This window comes from Rattus rattus, chromosome 13 (genome assembly GCF_011064425.1).
Source record: "Rattus rattus isolate New Zealand chromosome 13, Rrattus_CSIRO_v1, whole genome shotgun sequence".
Classification (NCBI taxonomy): Eukaryota; Metazoa; Chordata; class Mammalia; order Rodentia; family Muridae; genus Rattus; species Rattus rattus.
In genome coordinates this window covers 19,661,240-19,681,300 of record NC_046166.1, presented here as the reverse complement: position 1 = coordinate 19,681,300, position 20,061 = coordinate 19,661,240, and the positions used below count along the sequence as shown (strand labels likewise).

Below are 20,061 nucleotides of genomic sequence, written 5' to 3'. Positions count from 1 at the left end.
CAAAACTAAAAAGTCCTTAAAGTTGGGTTTGGGGCCAACTTAGCTTTACCGCTCAGATGAGTTGGATGACGGCAATACCGGCAAGATCTAAAGTTTACCCAAGATTATACCAGGGCCTGAACAGTCATTGCTGATTTCACAGCCTCCTCAACACATCTAGGGCCATTTGTGAACAGTTTGCATATGACCAACATGCATACTCTTCCCCTAGAGCCTCTGGAATATTTGCCAGAGAAGGAGGAGCCCATATATGCTGTGTATATATGGGTTCAGACGAGCAACAGGTTATATGTAGGGCATAGCTGGAAGAGAGTGTTAGTGGACAGACACTATACAGAAAGCAGGACCCCTTCACATAATGAGAGGGCTACAGAAAATAAAGAACGCCTGCTTTCTGGCATGGGTAAAAGATGCGTGCAAGTCACCAGGGTTATTGTCATTTCTTCGGACGGTGATTTCCAAAATCCTTGCCAAACATCTATATCACCCGAGAACCTAACAAAGGCAGGAGATTTTGAGAAAAATTTAACAGGACCCGAGATTTTAGACTAAGTCATGATTCTAGTCCATTCTGCCAGCCACTGCTCTGAACTACCAGGACGAGACAGGCTAGACCACACACTGCCGGTGGCTAACCTAGTCTAAGGCTTGTGCTTACTTTGTAAATGCCTACCAGGATTCCATTTCTTTTCAACATGGCGGTTGTATCTGCCAAGAGCAGACTGGTTCGTACTTGGAGACCTTGTATCTACACAGGTCTCTGCTTCCCAGCTGCTCTCTTGTCAGGAGCACCTCTCGTTTTTTTTTCAGCAACCCATCAGCCACTTAGGGTTACCCTGGTAACATGGCCTTTTAAAACCCACTTCCTGGCATCTCTAGCCGGGGCCTCAGATGACAACTGATCCTTTCCTTGCTAATTCATGTGTGGAAAAAAAAACCCCGAATTCCTGACAATTACCAAAGTACAGATCTGTTACATAACAGTGAGCAAACAGCCTTAGGGCAGAGGCTCCACAGTGAAACCATGCCAAAGAGTCAAGACCATGGCCTGGGCCTTCGAGTTGGTTGACCTCTGACAGCCATGGAGAAAGGAGGCTGCCTGGACCCAGAAAGGATGTTATCTAGTGTGAGGGACAAGCCTTCAGCTAGAACCCTATGTCCCTACCTCTGGCTGGGACACAGCGGCAGAGATGTCTGAGTCCAGAGAAAGACTGTCCTGAGGAGCTGGCCCTACAGGCGTAGGATGCAGAATTCAGGCTGGAACCGGGATCGTGAGCCTCTTGGTCTTTGAATATCAGTTTTCCCTTTGTCACATGAAACCAACTGTGACCCTAGTAGCTGTATCAGCATGTCTAGCAAAGGGAACTCACTCACAGACCTAGTTTAAACCCCAAGTCCCCACTTCCGGGATAATCTACACTTATGATTCTACTTTATACTGTAGAGGTGCTCTGTGTCTTAAGACATCCCCAGTGCCTGTGTTTTAAGAATCTGGATTCAAAATGAACCAATGAATAGTTCTGTTCTATATCACAAGTGCACGTTGTCTAAAGAAAATTCAGTAATGTGACAGGATAGCTGTGCTAAAAACCAAGGCACGCGGTCCCGCCCCCTGCCCTCTGTTGGCCTTGGGTCTTCTGAAGGTCCCAGCCTTGTTCTCACACTTGCTGGGAAAGTTTTGTGGAAGCAGTGCACGGCCGGACCTTGACCGCCCAGTAGCCAACCAATCGATGCCTTTGTAAATGTTTGCTGTATCCATTGAACAAACATCCATCAACCACCAAGCCCCAAGTGACATGTAGTGCTTTTCCTGGCAGTTCAGAAGTAAAACAGAAGTGGACAAAGCCTCCACGGTGGGTGAGAATGACGGTTCGCTCACTCAGGAAATGTTGTCTAATCTCGCTTGTGGACAGCAAGCAGCTGGGGCCAGAACTGACCCCTCTTCTGCCTCCACTCATTGCACGGTTGCGTCTCAGCTCAACTCACCCTCAGGGAAATGGAAAACAAATCCCACGGTCACAATAGATAGATCCAAACTTTGGACCAATGGAGAACCAGAACTGCACAGGAGGAAGGCCCAGTGCTGGCTGCTGAGGTGGCATCGTTTAACCCTTAGGGGGAAAAGCTAACACAGGACTTTTCCTCTCTATGAACAGATAATGGGCTCACTGATCCATAAGGAGGATGTTTTGGTGAAAGGAAGAGCTGCTGGGCGATGGGGACGGACATTTTAAGATGGATACCTCCCTGAATGGCCATCTGCCTCTTTCTAGGTTGCTGGAACACCATATCACACAGTCTCATATAACAGAGCAAGAAGAAAAGTTTTGCTCTTGGGGAGCAGAGTGAGTAAAGGGAGGGCGCAGCTCCATGGCGGGAGGTTCTTAGGACTCAGTGTGGTTACTCACAAAGGATACTGCCCTTTGTTGTTGTCAGGTAGACAGAGAGGGTCCCTGGGGCAGCACATGAACCCTAAAAGCAACAGCTCTATCATAAAGGGGACCTAGCCAGCCTATGCCTTGGGTATGGTAAGTATCCAGAAGTGTTAGCTCTCTTCCCCTCTCCACCAGATAGAGATCCCTGTAAAGGAACACACAAGAGGCAAGAACACTTTGTAGACTGAGGATGACTTCAAACAGGCAAGTTTGACACCACTCAGTGACAATTCATGGAGAAAGGGAATTGGGTGCTTTTATGGCTGAGATCAGCTGCCACTCTGGCACAGATGTGGCCGACCTTTGGTCCTCTGGTGAAAAGGGCAGGGGATATTTATTGTAGGTTTTCCATAGTTGACTTCTTGCTGTGTTCCTAGCAAAATGGATGTGACCTTTGCTCCGTGGTCAACCAGATCCTGGTGCCTCCCGGTCAGCTTCTATTCGTGTCCTCATGCCACAAGCAAATACATCCTCTCCCATCAAAAGAATCACTTAACACTAAACTTGAGAAACCAGTGACTGAATTTTCTTTGGAAGCAACTGAGAGTTCAGAGAGGAGCCAAGGAGAAGAGGCACTGGTTTCCTCAGGCTGGGAACTCGCAGACAGCCGTGTGGGAAGCTTGGCAGGAGATGTCATTCCACAGACCGTTGTCTACTATAGTGACACAGTCTTCCCCAGAGCCATGGTCATTGGGCTCATCCTTTTTCCAGTTGCTGTAGGTGAGCCTCCCCCCTGTCACATACATGAATTGGCCTTCAGTTACCTCGTCCGTGATGCCTAGGAAGGCAGAGGTTTTAGCCACTTCTTGGATGGCCTTGTTCTCCTCAGCATTCCTGGGGATAGCCACAGTGCCTCGGAGCTCTGAGCACAGGGCCTTGACTTTGGAAAAGGGCATCCTTTCATGGTTGGTCACAAAGAACTTCTTCCCAGACTTTTTACCCATGGAGAAGGCATGCACTGAAATCAGAGTGGATGAGGCTCACTCAGTGTGGTGCCCAGCCAGGACCTTAGTCGAAAAAGTCCTCTGGGATTTCAGGACTCTAAATAGAACCTAGGAAAAAGGTATGACCCAGAACAGCAGTAGAGCTGTGAGAGAAATCCACGATTTCATGAAATCAGGGGGAGCCTCCTGGGATAGCTCACTGCTAACATCGACATCAGTTAAAAAAAACAGGAAAACACAGGGTGGCACTGGTGGCCCTCCCTGTCGCATTTGGGCACCAGAATAAGAAAAGGGTACCAATATCCAGCTAAGAATGGTGAGCGGGGAGTAAACAACAAAGATGTTGGACAACACAGACTTCTACGAGGCCCTTTCTTGACACTGTCTGCAAGCTCTATGAGTTGTACTTCCTGATTTCCCTTTCCTCGTTTGTAAGGAGTAAAATATCTTTTTAAAATTGTGTGTGTGTGTGTGTGTGTGTGTGTGTGTGTGTTTCTCTGTATGTGTCTACGTACATGGCACCATGTGTCCGTGTAGGTCAGAGGACAGCATTTAAGAGTTGATCCTCTTCTCCCACTGTAGGTTCTAGGGATTAAATTCAAGTCTTCAGGCTTGTGTGCCGAGTGCTTTTTTACTACTGAGCAACCTCCCCGGTCCCGAGACAAGTCTAATGTCTCAGCCAGAGTTGGTGAGGAGACGGAATGATATTACATCATAAGAAAGAGGTGTGCCTGCAGAGATCTGGGGTAAAGTTAGCATTCAGAACCGTTAACCCTCTCCCACTTTCCCTGAACTCGAGATCTGCAGGGAAGTGGAGTGAGAACACCCGGGGCCCAGAGAAAACTTACACTTGTTGGTTAGCTCCAGTTTTGACTTCAGGGTGTTTATCTCTGCCTCCATATTTGCCAGCTTCACCTCAATGGCTGCAAGAGCATCAGGAAGAGGGTACTCGGTGAAAAGAAGACTTCAATCTGGAGACTCAAATACTGGTGTGGAAGGCATTAGGTGCTGTTAGAAAGCTTGAATGATTGCAGCCAACCAATGGAACTGAGAATGGGGTCCCCATTGGAGGAGTTAAAGAAAGGATTGAAAGAGCTGAAGGGGCTTGCAAGCCCATAAGAAAACAATACCAACCAACCAGAGCTCCCAGGGACTAAACCACCTTCCAAAGAGTACACATGGACTGATCCATGGCTCCAGCTGCATATGTAGCAGAGGATGGCCTTGTTGGGCACTAAAGGGAGGAGAAGCCCTTGGTCCTGCCAAGCCTGAACCCCACCTCCTCCAGTGTAGGGGAATGTCAGGGTGGGGAGGTGGGAAGGGGTGTGTAGTTGGGTGGGGGAAAGGGGATAACATTTGAAATGTAAATTAAAAAATATTTTAAAAAACCAGGAAAAGAAAAAGAAAAAGAAAGCTCTAAGAAATGCAGTAGGCAAAGTGTTTGCCATGCAAACACAGGACATGATTGATTCCTAGAACCAATATAAAAGCCAGGTACGTCATCCCCATGCTGAGCAGATACAGAGAGGGGCAGACAGGTAGATCTCTGGGGCTTGCTGACCAACCAGCCTAGCCTAGCCTACTTGATAGGCTCCAGGCCAATAAGAGACCTTGTCTCCAAAGAGAAAAAAAAGGATGGATTCTACAATACCTGAGTCTGACATCTGGACTCCACATTCATGCACACATATGTATACCCATCACACAGGCACTTGCATACACATGAAACTGTACGTACATGAATATTCTTATACACACAAATGATAAGGCCCGTTAAAAAGTAAGCTTATTCCAGAAAAGCATGAGAGCTAAAGAAGAAAATGGGGAGAAGTAATATTGCTGCTTTCCCAGGTGTAAATTAGTTATCCTAATGGCCTGTGACAGTGGCTCTCCTTCCTTTGTTTAAACGGAATGCCTAAACATTATAATACATCAATTTCTAAAAAAAAAAATACTCATTAGTCTCTGATTTTTCTTTATGATTCTTTTTCATTTTTCATTACTGGCAAATTCTCTGTGTTGTGTGTGTGTGTGTGTGTGTGTGTGTGTGTGTGTGTGTGTGGTGTATGTGTGTGTGTGTGTGTGTGTGTGTGTAGGGTGGAGATCAACGTGGGTGTCATTCCTCAGGAGCCATCATTTTGTGGAGACTCGCTTTCTCATTGGTCTAGAGCTTGCAGAATAGGCTAGACTACCTGGCTAACAAACCCCAGGTCTGTGTCTATCTCTGCCTCTCCAGTGCTGGGATTACATATGCGTGCCAACGTGAATATTGAGTTTTTTGTTTTTTGTTTTGTTCTGTGTTGTGTGGGTACTCGGGATTGAACTTAGGCCTTCGTGCAAAGTCTTTAATACTTTTAATTCTCCCCCCCCCAACTTCACTCTGAAGCAGTTGCTATGGTTTCCTCCATTGTTCTGGGGTTTCATGAGACAGACCACTTTCAGAAGACATGGAGGAGGGGCACAGTTCCTCCCTCATAGCCTGGATCACACACTCGACTTCCACCTGAAGCAAAGCTAACCCGCTGTCCTAAGGAGAACTGGTGGGGGAATGGCCCTGGAGGGTATTTCTTGGAGACATCGTGACACTGAGTCAAGAAACAGCACTGAGCTTGTCCTGATGAGCCATAAAGACCAGAGGTTCATGGCTTCTTTTTCCTAGGACACAACCCCCACTCAAGCTAATCATGGTAAGGCAGTCTCTTACCTCTGTTGTCTCCACGATCCCCTTTTTGGCCTTTTGGTCCTTGACTTCCAGGGGCTCCTATACTTCCTGGAGGCCCCAGTTTCCCTGGAGGGCCCTGCAAGCCCCTGAGCCCTTGACCTGTCGGGAGATAAAGGCAGCATGTCCTGGTGGCTGTTACTCACTCTTTTTCTCTAGAAGTTCAAAGTTTGATCCACACTGACTCCAAGAAAGAGCCTGAGAGCTAGGTACTGGTGAGTCAAGTCGGAATATCTGTCCTGAGGGACAGCCCCACCTCACAGACCCTGTATGAGACTCGAGAGAGCTGTTAAGCACTGTTGACAGGGAGGCAGTGATACTGCTGAGAGACCGTTATGAGGGGAAGAGCATGACATAATGAAAGCCAAGCCTCCCCAGGTCCCTGGGCATCATCTCTGAGTTCAGAACAGTCGCCTACGGAGGTAAAAGTGTAGAAAGCCAGAATACGGGGTTCCATACCTGGTTCTCCCTTCTCCCCTTTGGGACCATCTCTCCCGTCCCTGCCGCAGGCTATCACAGAGCAAGTCTTCAGGGTTTCCTCACAGGTTTGAGACCCTGGTGAGGACGCGCTCACTACACAGAGAAGGACGAGCAGTGGAAGCAGGAGCATGGTCCCTTCCCTGAGGGGGGAGAAAGTCAATGAGACGAATTCCACCTCACACTGGGCTTAAAGCTTTTGTTCTTAGCCATAGCAGTCTGCACCCCCAGCTGGGAGGAGCAGATGTGGGGGATATCATACCCTCTGGCTCTGAACTACTACTCAGGGTTGGTCACAGCCAAGGCTACTGATGTAGAAACGGGAGTCAGGTCAGGGCTACAACCAAGGAAGATGCGAGAGGAAGGGAGGTCCAGCATCCCTGTGGACACCATGTTTAAGGGTTAGATTGTGTGATCCTGAGGCCTTACAACCCTGAGAAGTATAAACCAGCCACGCTTGAGGTGGTCTGGCAGGGATGCAGACTGCCTAGCACCCAAAGGACCCTGGACCTCTGTTTCTTGGCTCCCCTTCTATTTCACAGAAATCCCAGTTCCCCACTTTTCCCTTTCCCCATGGGTCCTCAACCCCGGATTGTAGAGGGGGAAGCTAAGGACTCAGGAGATCTGTTTCTCAGCCAGCAGTGGTTCATATTTCAAGTAAAAATGCCACCTTTACATTTTGAGGCCTCACCTCCTCTGGGTTGTGACTATGCTCCCAAGATCTGGTCAGGTCAAAGTCTCTGTTTTGTGACAAGAATTTGCTGAAGCAGACCACAATCAAAGTGGGGGCTTCTTGGTCCATGGATCCTTTCCACGAGAGACTTTTCTTGCCTTGAAATCTCACCAAAAGGTCATTTCTGCTAGGTAAGAGCTCTGGCTCCTACCATGCTGGCTCAGGTAGGCCTGGTGCATCTCGACATGCTTCTCCCAGCAGGAAAATCTGACTGTCCAGGTCCTTCTCTGAGCCAATGGCCTCCCAGCTCTGTCCCTCTGCTTTGACCTCGTTCCAGTGTCCTTAGTCCTGGCTGAACAGCTGTCGCACTGTCCTTGCTTAATCTGCTCCGCCACATCCCATAAGTTTTCCTCTCTCCAGCATGCAGCGAGAGGTAAGCAGTTGGGAGGCATCATCCATGATTACATCCTTCTGTGCCTTTTCTCTTTCTATCTTTTGTGCATGTTTTTGAAACTCCTCGGACCATGCAGAGGATCATGCACTGTTGTCCTGTTGGTGGCACCTCCCCATTATCCTCCTACTCTTCCCTTTGGAAATGACTGTCCTTTAGCCTGCATATGGTCAAGTCTATCTAGGAAGGGCACAGATGAGAGATACAGGCCTACAAGAGCTGTTCCATTAAACCCTTGCCCGAACCTGACAAGGTTCAGCTGAGAAACCGGACTCCAGACCCCACCACCTTCATCCTAGATGATTGACTGTCAGGAAACCTTGTTGCAAAGGTTGAGGTCTGAAATTACTGAACTGCCCTGAGCTCAGTACGAAATGATTCCCTTTGTCAGCAGGGCTTCCCCTTCTCTTCCTGGGGAATCCTGGACCCCGCCTGAGGAATGTCATAGTCCTGCACCTGAGATTCCCGGAAGGCCTCCCCATGCTAATGAGGTATCTCAGTACCCTAGCCTTCAGCTAAAGACCTTTGTCCACCCTACATATTCTCACTCCCTTCCCCAAAACTCTATAACCCTAAGTCTACCGCAATAGTTTATGCATACAAGCCCACCCCAAATAAAGGACTATGCACAAGCTAAGACTGTCTCAGAGAGCTATTTTATTGACGATCATTGGAGAAGGCCTTCGCCTAAAAGAGTTGCAACATTAAGATACTCAGAAAAGGCCTTCTCCATGCACCCCCACCCCCTAACCCTCTTGCCCCCCAGCATTCACTCTCAGCCTGACCCGGATCCTGTGGAACTCTTCCTGTCCCGGGCTTCACTTTGACCTTCCAGACTTGTGTACAGCGGCGTCTAAATAACCTGAGAGGAAGGAAGCAGAGGACGCAGAACCACGGCGGGACCCCAAAGTGCATACTGCAACTTACTAGGGTTTCTTCAAAGTAAAGGAACAGTGGAAGAGAAACTGTGTCTCCAGCCCAGCTTCTGGTAGCTTCCTCCTCAATGACAGGCCCATTAGCCTGGTGACCAGGGACCAAGCTGGACTGGCCTTCAACCCCAGTTTAATAAGCAACTATCCTTGGAGCTGTTGTAATTGGGAAGCTGTCCAGAGCTGCTGGTGGGATTTCTGCTCAGTGCTCAGTAGCTCGGCTTTGTCTATAGTCTTGCTACCACTGCTTTCCCCTCCCAGATCTCCGTCCATACAGCTTAAACACTCCGATCCTCTATAGTCACAGGCTATGGCTCCATCAAAATACTTCTTTTTTTAAGCTGCTAAATACTTTTACTGTAAAACAATCAATAGAGGTAGACATTGCAAATGTTATCTCGGGGCATCTCCCCTTGATTCCTGGATTTCCCAGTTTCCATCAGGATTTCTCTGATTTTTATGGTCCTTTCAAACATGCTTACTGACTACATGTATGTGTTGCTTTGAAACAAACAAAAATCCATCTGATAGTAAAACCAATCAAGACAAAAAGCAGGAACAAAGTCCCCAGGCCATGCTCTACCGTGCTTTTCTCACACTTCCTGCAGGGAGACAGACATATACAGTCATACACTTTCAGATCTTAACAGAAAAGTAAGATCAGTACTGAAACCACACAGTGAAGTAACAATGACTTTTCCACTCACACGGTACTGAATCAAACCCCAGGACGTCTACAGAATTATGCAGGTTTTAAATTTTGAAAAGGGGGGTGGGATTTGGTAAGTACTCTGAAAGAGAAAGAAAGAAAGAACTTCCAGCCTGCTGGTTTCCCACATTTGGAAACTGCAGCATGCCAGTGACCAGAAAGACCATGGCACATCCACTGCTTGTAGTGAGCAGGCCTACAGGCTAATGGCTGTCTCCAAACACAAACAGAATACCTACCAGTTCTCAAAGCAACCTCGACCGATGGTCACAATTTAGAAATATCAACTTCTACTCTATTTCCAAATATTGCAAAATTATTTCAGAAACAGATTAAACATACGATTGCTTTTCAAAAATAAAAATTGTTTTGGGCTTCATAACTCTGTAAAATACAACACCATGTTGTAAATCAAGGCAATTTCTCTCTCTCTGTGTCTCTCTGTCTCTCTGTCTCTCTCTCTCTCTCTCTCTGTCTCTGTCTCTCTGTCTCTCTCTCTCTCTCTCTGTCTCTCTCTCTGTCTCTGTCTCTCTCTCTCTCTCTCTCTTTGCTCGCTCTTGCTCTCGCTCTCTCACTCTCTGTGTGTCTATCTCCATCTCTCTGTCTGTCTCTGTCTCTCTCTCTCTCTCTCTCTCTCTCTCTCTCTCTCTCTCTCTCACACACACACACACACACACACACACACACACACACACAAATGGTAATGCTTGCAGACAGGGAATCTAGTCAGACTCTGATCTCTTCCAGATCTATAAGACTCCATGTTCCACTGTGAGAATTTTCTTAAAACTTTTGACCTTTGCCAGGTGGTAGTGGTGCCTGGGGAGGCAAAGGCAGGTGGATTTCTGAGAATTCCGGGCCAGCCTGGTCACACGATGGAGTTGCAGTACAAGCAAAGCTACACAGAGTAACCATGTATGGAAAAAAAAAATAAAGGTTTCCTTAGATTTTTCCTTTGAGACATAATGCAAATTAAATAAAGTTATATGTAAAAATACCGTAGGAAAATAGAAGCTAATGAATATGCCGTTCCCATACTAGTGATGAATTTCAAATAAGTTCCTGAGAGCGGCAATCTTAAACATATATGTGGCCGTTGTAATTGGGTGCGTAAAAGAGGTAAAAATATAACCACAACGATTTTATGAAAAAATATGTATTCATCTAAGAGTGGAGACACCTCTGGCAGCTGTCAAATAAATACTTTTACCTCCATCCATCAACACTCATTCTCCACCTGTAAGAGCACCGGCGTGTTTAAATCCATCAAAGAAGCAAGAAGGTCCGGCTTATGTTGATTTTGCCACAGTAGGGCACTGCTTGGTATTAAGAAAAGAGAAGTAATAAAGCATCTCCAAGCCGTGTTCTGTCACTGGTGTCTAAGCCATCCCGTAGAATGCTTGGGGGAAAGCCAGGGATGTCAATCACAACATACTAATGTTCTCATCATTCCGTGCTTTCAGTTTTTCCACATCCGGGGGGAAAATGTAATGCAAGACCTGTTAAATAAACATCTTTTCCAACGTACAAGAAGATAATCTAGAAATATGGAGAGTAGAGAGCCAAGAGCCTATCAGATGTATTTGCAACAGTCTGTCCCTGTGAGAGTGCAGAGAGAAACAGAAAGCACAGGCCTGCTTTCTACAGGATAGAGGCACAGAGGGTAAGACCTTCTCAGGCAGTCATGGCGAGAGCAAAACTCAGAGAGCCAGGAATTCCCCCAAAGCTGAACTCAGGCAGTCAGACCCAATTAAACACTTCACAGCATGTCCTCAGTCACTGCTATTATTGTCACTGTCAGACGCGTCATTTAAGAAACTTCAACGGGGCTGGGATTTAGCTCAGTGGTTAGAGCGCTTACCTTGAAGCGCAAGGCCCTGGGTTCGGTCCCCAGAAAAAAAAGAACCAAAAAAAAAAAAAAAAAAAAAAAAAAAAAACTTCAACGACTGACAGCAAGAGTCTGGTCTAGTTGGCTGACACGTGGCCATGTCCCCAGTGGAAAGCAGGTCATAGCAGAAGTCACAAATCCGCACATGCTTAGAAGACTGGCTGGGAAGAAGAAATCTCTTTTCAGGGCAGGGACCACAGAAAACAAAGCTACATTTTCGGCAACGGTGCCGCCGATTCACTGGTGTGAACTTTGCTTTCTGACAGCGCACACACGCACAGGCCTCAGAATCGGGAACCCGGACCGCAGTGTGCTCGGTGCCTGGCGTCTTCCCACTTTTGGAGAGTAAATCACGGACACACGTATTTATGCGATTCATCCACAATGACTTCTCCGTGGCAGTGGCAGCGGCGGCATAAACTGCAAACGACTCAAGGGGTCCTAATAAGCCATCCATTTTGTAATTCTCCTTCGTCTTTGATGGGATCAGTGGTGACATTTTCCAAGGGAATAATATGTTATTTGCTGTATTTTTTTTCTTCTGGATAACAATATTGCCGCATACAAGAATATCATTAAACAAGAAAAACTGCCTCGCTTTCGGGTTCTTTCGGCACAGCTTAGCCAATACTCCTTCTCCAATAAGCACCCGTCCAGGGATGGTCCAGGTTGACCAGATGTTCCAAAACAGTTCTGCACAATACTTACGAGTCTAGTGCTTGCTTCACTGTTTTCCAGGCGACCCACCATCTTTTGCTAATAACCCGGCTGTGCGTGGGCGATGGAGCCGAGGGTGCGGCAACTCCTCCTCCTCCTCCCCCTCTCCCTCCTCCTCCCCCTCCTCCCTCCCTCCTCCTCCTCCTCCTCCTCCTCCTCCTCCTCCTCCTCCCTCTCCTCCTCTTCCTCCTCTTCCTCCCTCGCTGCCGACTCCGGGGTGTGTGTGTGGGGGGCAGGAAGCAGGGTTGGGGGACTCTGCCTCGTAGGGTGTGTGGAGCCCCACGAGGCCGGAATGGTCCAGACGCAGCGGGCACAGCCTCTAGCTGGTGACTTCCAAGATACTTTTTTTCCATAAGGAACAGACATAGATATTGTAGCAAACGTTCTCAATCGGGCATACACAGAAACAATGGCGATAACTAAGTCTGTAAAGAGCTAAGAGACAAGCAACTGTATGCCTGGGTCATTAGGAAGGTTTCAGTGAACTACTAAGCCTTCATAGCTACTGTATCGCTAGCTGTTGTCCAGAGCTGAGGGTTCTGACACAGTAGATCTGTATGATTCTATATGGCTTGTATGAGCACCTTAATACAAGAAGGTCCAACCTGCTGCTGCTTGCTGGTACCTACCGTTACCACACAATGCTGCCAGAAGCTAAGAATTAACAGTAGCTGTTAAGTGCTGGGGCCTCTGGAGATTAAAGCCAATCATATGCCTCCAATCATAGGCCCAGAGCCATTCTCTTGGCTATAGTAATAACCTTCTACCTTCAGGGTTTGGAGTCTTAAAGCTCCGGTCTGCCACTCTACACACTATTTCTTGGCTGTTAGAACTGAGGATCGTCAGCACTGAAAGAGCTTTACTTTGTATGTTAATGGTTCCCACTCAGGAGGAATAAGAGAACCCAGGTTATTGGTAATCTGCCTGCCTGGCAGAGTTTTCAACCTGCCAGTGCTCGAGAAAGCTCTGTAGAACACATGAACCCTTAGCACTGTGTTCTTGGAGCAGCCCCTGTGGCTACCCTTGTAGAGCTACAGCTGGGCTCATTCACCAGTGCTGACACTTTCGTTAGGCAGGAACTAGATACGGTTTACTTTACCCCAGAGAATAGCCCAGGCCTGGGCACATAGGAGGGACACAGTGAGAGATGGAGGAGAGAAGTTTGGCAGCTAACAGACCAGGTTGGGGCTCCTTGGGTTGAGTTTCTAGGAGTGTCCAGTGCTTACAGTCAGAGGCTGATCAAGTGGCCCAAGTCCCTGCTGTGACCTTTGATGCCAGCTTTCCTCTAAGTTCACACCCAGTCACTGGAACTCTGTCTTACCAAAGAACTTGAGAGGTTTGATTTCCTCAGAACAAAGTGGGCCCAGGCCACTTCCTGTGACTCCGTGGTTGCTCTTTTGGCTTCTCAAGGGCCATCAGTCCATGTTTACTCAAGACACCATGTCCTCTCCTCATTCCTGTTAGAGGAAGCCTGCCAGGTACCTAGAAGGGCCCCTGTGGTTAGGAAGATGCCTTTTGGGGTTGTGTTTTTCACTGTTGGTACAAACCACTGGGCCCAGAGGCTCAGAAGAAAAATGCCATTTAGTTCATACAGCCAATGAGTAGATTACTCATAAAAGCAGGGATTTCAAACTTAAAAGTTTACATAATACTCTACCCTAAATGTAGCTGGGGAGAGAGAGAGAGAGAGAGAGAGAGAGAGAGAGAGAGAGAGAGAGAGAGAGAGAGAGAGAGAAGAGTATCTGTGAGCAAAGAAAGAGTAAAAAGATTTTGATCTGCCTTAGGTAATGGCACATGCTGGTCACCATCATCCTTGGAAATGTAATAGGAGACCATTCTGAGTTGTACAGTGAGTTTCAGGCCTCCCTCTGCTGCATCCTAAGACATATGCCAAAAACCAAACAAAAGGAAGGAAAAGGGAAGGACGATTACCATTAATGAACTAAATAAAGTAAGGAAAAAGTCCAGAAATTATAATAAAATATAAATTGGTTAAATAAGTAAATAACTATTTGGCAGACATGTCCCTGGTGCTTTAAATACGTTTGCTTATTTCTTTTTATAGAATTACATGCCCATGCTCTTTGTGAAGTCCTTTGTAGAAGGGCCCACTTGGGCCCGGAGAATAAACAGTCAGCTCTTTTGGTATTTGTCTTGGCTTCATGACTGAGCAAGTTGGAAGGAAGCAGCCACCTCAAGGGTCCTCACTGGTTAAATGTGATGTATTTGTTTCTTTCCCAGCCCTAGGAAGAACATGCTAGCAGGATCATTGCATGAACAGAATAGATACAAACTCACCTAGACGTTCTGCACAGAGCACTTGAGTCCAGGCAAATGCAACCAATATTTTCAAAGCTTAGCACAAAGTGCAGGAAAAGAAAAAAAGAGAGTGTTGTAAGCATCTGAGATAGTGACTTTTGTCGATATCTGACATGTCAGATAGGTGCTAATACCAATGACTACAGAAACAGTATAGTCCGTTAGCAAATCAGGAAGGAAATGGAATGTTATGCTGATATAGATATTGTTAATAATATAAATCTATGTTGTGTTCAACAGACCTTATAGCAGTCTGAAAATTTGATAAAATTGATATTAGAAGGCAATTTTAAATTTTTTAAGATGCTGGGCAGTTGTGGTGCACGCCTTTAATCCCAGTAATCTGAAGACAGAGGTAGGTGGATCTTTGAGTTCTAGGCCAGCCTGGTCTACAAAATAAGTTTCAGGACAGCCACAGCTACACAGAGAAACACGGACTTGAAACAAGCAAGCAAGCAAACAAAAAACAAAAAAAAAAAAACAAAAAACGGAAAAAAATTGTTTAAGTTGGCCTAAGGAATGTTAGAATGACTGATACATTATTAACCATAAAGTACTGAAATAGACACTATCTATTTCTCTATCTAGACTAATTAAAAAGTCACTATAAAGTTTTAAGATGAATTTTATTAAATCTTTAGAGATCATGTCTTCCTCCTATAAAGGGCTGGAATGAAAGGGAAACTGTACTCAAATGAGTAGCTAAAAGTTGTTAATCAAAACCAAAGTTCATATTTCCAAATTCTTTAAATTTTATTTTTTTTGAAACCAGAGCTTCCAGGGAACTCTTAAAGACTATCTTTTGTACTCTGACCTCATAGGTAGCAATGAATTCCTTAAGACCATTTTATTTTTTCTGAAAGACAATTCCATGAACTATTTTGGGGACATTTTAATACTAAGGGGGAAGGGATTTTGCCTCAAAAATAACACAAATGTATTCACAAATATTCTCTTAAAAAAAAAAGATTTTATTTTTTCCTGAAGTTGATTTACAACTTTCGCCTCAAAAACACATATTCACACTCTTATTTCCTTTTTGTTGACTTCACTTAAAACTTCTAAGCATGTTTTATTAAATGAAGACTGTAAACAAATTATCATGTCCGTTACATGTAACAGCTTTTAACAGAAATTCAAAACCCCAAACATCTTTTTATTATAAATGCAGGCATCAAAACCTGTGATAAAAACATAGGATTAACCTATGTTTGACACTAACAGTAGTCAGTGCCCACACCGCTTCAAGAACAGTTGGTGACTATTCATTATGTCTGTTACTTTAAACAATTCCATCTACAGCTCTCAATATGGTGGATAAAGCCTGCCAGTTCTGTTCGTCCTTCTTAAGACTTTACCTTCAGAAAAACAAAGGTTCCGGTGGCACCTGATACTCCTTCACCATGCTTCTGTCTTGACAACCTGACTTCCATTTTGAATGCTTCAGGTTCATGTTTAAATGACAGCGCTTTAAGAAGAGAAAGGAAAATTGTGCTGCACTTCTCTTGTTACCTGGAAACATAATAGGTGTACATACATTAAATATATTCTTACAAATGTCAAGGTCATGTTCACCAGCTGCAGTTCTCTTACTTAATGTGTGGGTGTTTTGCATGGTGATATTTAATCAAGACACTAACATGAGTAGAAGTTTGTTGATTTACGATGTTCGAGAGCCACTAAAATTAGTTGTACATCTGTCCTTCTGGTGGCTGTGGAAGCTTCATATTTTCTTTGAACATCATAAGAGGTCTTAGCTCTTGAAGTACAACTTTAATGCTATAGGAATTTTGCCATTTTGCTATACTGGTATGCTCCGTGCATCCACCATCCCACTAGAACTATTGATTCCATTCATATTAATCTTTGTTACATATCTAACTGATGGAGGACCTTCTGGGTGTTTAGATCCCCATTCTACTTTCGGGTTATATATTCTGTCTTCATAGCTTGTCCTTGGTGGCCCAATAATCATGCCTGTCCACCTTGTAAGTGTCATGTCTTCATCATCTTCAAGGTCCCAGCTAACTGTACCATAACCTACTCCTTTTTGTCCTTCTTCAAATTCTTCCAACAAGTGAAAATTATGAGGAACTTTAACTCCTGTGGAGACCACTACCAGATGCATGGACCTTAAGATTTTATAAAATGGATTTTTACTATTTTTACCCTTCTTCCTGATCTTCTTCCTCCTCCTAACTCTTCCCAGGTCTACCCCTAACTCCTTATCCCTTCAATTTCCCAGTCACCTCCCCTTCCCCTCCTTCCCCTCCTTCCCCTCCTTCCCCTCCCCCTCCCCTCCCCTCCCCTTCTCTTCCTCCTCCTCCCCATAACCTATCAAGTCTAATTTGTGTTGACCATCTATTCCTGGGTACGGGACTGTCCACTAGAGTACAATCTCCTATCAAGAGCCATACTCTTAAAGAAAGCAGATTATTCTTCCCCAGAAACACCAATTATTAATAGTTTCCAGTTATGAATAGGGTCTCATGACCTTTTCTCAGCCCATGCCAGAATGTTGGCTGGCTTGATCTTCCACAGGTCTTATGCAGGTAACCACAGCTGCTGTGAGTTGAGCACAGCAATCCCATCATGTCCAGAAGATACTCTTTCACCCCAGTCCTCCCAGGCCTCTGGCTTTTGCAATCTTTACAGCCCTCTTTTCTGTGCTTGTTTCTGAGCACTGGAGAGAGAATGTCACATATAGATGTCATGTTTATGGCCACGGAAAATCATTCTTAGCACCTTGTGACTTTCTGTGCTAATCACCATCCACCGTACAAAGAAATTTCACTGAGGAGGTCCAAGAGCTGTACTAATCTATGTGTGAAAAGACGTGAATCTAAAAGGAAGTCTGACACTATGTCCACTTAGCACAACAATAATAGTAGGTTTGCCTTTTGAGCCTAGAAACTCCCCAACTGTTGAGGTTTGTTTGTTGCTATGTATTGCAATGTTAAATACCGCCCCCCCCCCAAGGTCTGGTCGCCCTGAGAGATGAGGAGATCTTCATGTACACCAAGTGATGCTACATAACCTTGCCGCACAAGTTATCCCTGATTGGTCGATAGAGATGCCCACAGCCTGTAGCTAGGCAGAATAGAAGTAGGCAAGGCTTTGGTTCCTGAGCTGGGGTCTGAGGCCGAGACCAGGAAAAGAGAAGAAGAAAGAAGACATCATCAGGTAGGTGAGTCATGAAAACATAGCCAAGAGGGCTGGCCAATTGGAATAAGAGCAGCCCAAGCATAACATGTCAAGTGATATCTTGGGGTTATTGACAGGGAAGTAGACAAAATAGCATAAAGAGTTGATATCTTCCCAGCCCTAGTGCTGCTTTAAATATAAAGGTTTGTGTCATTTGTTTGGGAACTAAATGATTTAAGTTGGGATAGAAGCCCCACTTAGATATTTACCCAACCTCGGGTTCTTAGCTAGATTTACCACACCAGATACACCTTTCCTCCTGTGGAGCAGGCCTTAAATCCAATCAGAAAGTGGTTGGTTGTCCCAATAACATTCATGCTGTTCTTGTACTCATGGCATATATTTCTACTCCACTCATTATTGTGGTTCACAAAGGTTACATCCGGTTAAGATTGTTAACAATTTCCTCCCATTCCCCATCACCCTATGTAGGACCTTGTAGTACTCTGAAAGCCTAGCCACCATTGGGAATGCTTTCTGGTCAGTGCCAAATTGATTTATCCATGTCCTCTCAAAACTGTGTGTAGTGTCACAAAACAGGGTCTTACTGTCAAATTCTGGTAGGCAGGCAAGAGCATTAGCTTGTGCTCATTTAGGAGACTCTGGGACGCCTGTGACCAAAAACTTGAATGGAAGTGCCCCACATATGTCATTGGACTTTTTAACTGGAAACCTATAGCTTCCGTTTTCTGAGAGGAGCATCACATGCTGTCTTAGTCAGGGTTCCTATTCCTGCACAAACATCACGACCAAGAAGCAAGTTGGGGAGGAAAGGGTTTATTCAGCTCACACTTCCACATTGCTATTCATTACCAAAGGAAGTCAGGACTGGAACTCAAGCAGGTCAGGAAGCAGGAGCTGATGCAGAGGCCATGGAGGGATGTGTCTTACTGGCTTGCTTCCCCTGGCTTGCTCAGCTTGCTCTCTTGTAGAACCCAAGACCACCAGTCCAGAGATAGCACCACCCACCATGGGCTGGGTCCTCCCCACTTGATCACTAGTTGAGAAAATGCCTTACAGGTGGCTCTCATGAAGGCATCCCCACAACTGAAGCTCTTTTTTCTGTGATAACTCCAGCTTGTGTCAAGTTGACACACAAAACTAGCCAGTACACATGGCTGTGTTAAATAAGTCCAATTAAATGCTCTTATATGAATATATATTCAAATATATATATTCTTATATCTTATGTGTATATATATTCAAATGTATATGTGAAGCTTATAAAGCAGTAAGATTCTATATGAACTGTTTCAAACACCCTTCTTATTAGCTATTCCTCTTCCCCACATCCTCTTCTGATATACCTACCAAGAAGCTTCCTCTCTTCAAGGAGGAAGAGAAATCTTAAGGAATATGTGTGTATCTGGCTGTGAAGAGACACCATGACCACAGCAACTCTTATAGGAAGCATTTCATTAAGGCTGTCATACAGTTCAGTCCATTATCATCATGTTGGTAAGCATGGGATCACACAAGCAGACATGGTACTGGAAAAGAGCTGAGAGTTCTCATAGCTCAGTCAGCAAACAGCAGGAGGAAAGTGAGACACTGGGCCTCAATTGAGCATCTGAAACCTCAAAGACCACCCCTTGTGACACACTTCCTCCAAAAAGGCCACACCTCCAAATAGAACCAGTCCCTATGAGCCTATGGGACCATTTTCATTCAAACCATCACAGTGTGTGTGTGTGTGTGTGTGTGTGTGTGTGTGTGTGTGTGTGTAGAAATACAAATACAAGATGACATAATATAAAAATTCACTAGAGCCTACCAGCACACCTATGGTATGGCCTCTGGAATTTGACTTTCTGCTTTCACTAGTCTATAAAGTGGCTGTGTGAGAACTTTTTTTTTTTTTACCTTTATATACTTCAATATTCTATTGTATGGTTTTTGGTAGTGGTCCTGGTGGTTGTTTCAGTTTTTTTGTTTTTTTGTTTGGTTCCTTTGGTTTTAGTTTGTTTTTTTTTTCTCCTCCCCCCCTCCCCCCGAGACACAGCTTCTCTGTAGCCCTGGCTGCTCTGGGAGCCTCTCTGTAGACCAGGTTGGTTTTGAACTTAGATATCCACCTGCCTCTGCCTCCCAAGTGCTGGGATTAAAGGCACTGAGCCCCCACCACCAGGCTAATATTCCATTTTATAATCGAAAAAGAAAAATAGCATCTAGAGTGGGGTCCCTGGCACAGAGTAAAGGTCATGAGACCTTTACTACCAGACTGATAGGCATTTTCCCTCCCTTCGTCACACAGATATAGGCCAGATTAGACCAGATTAAAAGTAGATAAAAGCAGGTTTCTTAGGGGGCAGCTCTCAGGTTGGTTCACCAATCTCACAGGTGGAGGCCAGTGAAGTAGCACATCTGGGCTAAAGCAAGAGGGCTCTGTAGAGTTTAGGTGAGGAGTGACGGTATGCCAGCTAGGAGCTTGGATTGTGTCCACACGTGGTCAAATACTGAGCCCCTGGGCAGGCACTCTTGGGTGGGCTGCCAGAAGTGGGGAGACAAGGAGTGATGACTTGTTAGCCTGGAGTTTTCTTCAAGAGGTCAGGCGAGTTTTCTCTACGCAAGCAGGGTTGTGAAAAAGAGGGCAGACGGG

The 20,061-nt window shown here is 45.4% G+C and overlaps 1 protein-coding gene and 2 pseudogenes across 2 annotated transcripts; all 3 read right to left on the bottom strand.

The window, feature by feature from the left end:
• Positions 1-2,608: 2,608 nt before the first annotated feature.
• LOC116914708 (mannose-binding protein A) lies at positions 2,609-8,716 on the bottom strand. Of its 2 annotated transcripts, none has more exons than XM_032919137.1 (5): positions 8,627-8,716; positions 6,558-6,718; positions 6,084-6,200; positions 4,228-4,302; positions 2,609-3,393 (listed from the first exon to the last, which is right to left on the bottom strand). In XM_032919137.1, the coding sequence occupies exons 2-5, from the start codon at positions 6,706-6,708 to the stop codon at positions 3,020-3,022; spliced, it is 717 nt and encodes a 238-aa protein (XP_032775028.1). In that variant the 5' UTR covers positions 6,709-6,718; positions 8,627-8,716; the 3' UTR covers positions 2,609-3,019. The 2 variants fall into 2 exon arrangements, with proteins under 2 accessions (XP_032775028.1, XP_032775029.1); XM_032919138.1 differs by having other exon boundaries at positions 2,670-3,393; positions 8,623-8,704.
• On the bottom strand, positions 6,855-11,975 carry LOC116914971 (annotated as a pseudogene).
• Positions 11,976-15,946: 3,971 nt separating this feature from the next.
• Positions 15,947-16,389, bottom strand: LOC116914970 (annotated as a pseudogene).
• Between the last annotated feature and the right edge of the window lie 3,672 nt (positions 16,390-20,061).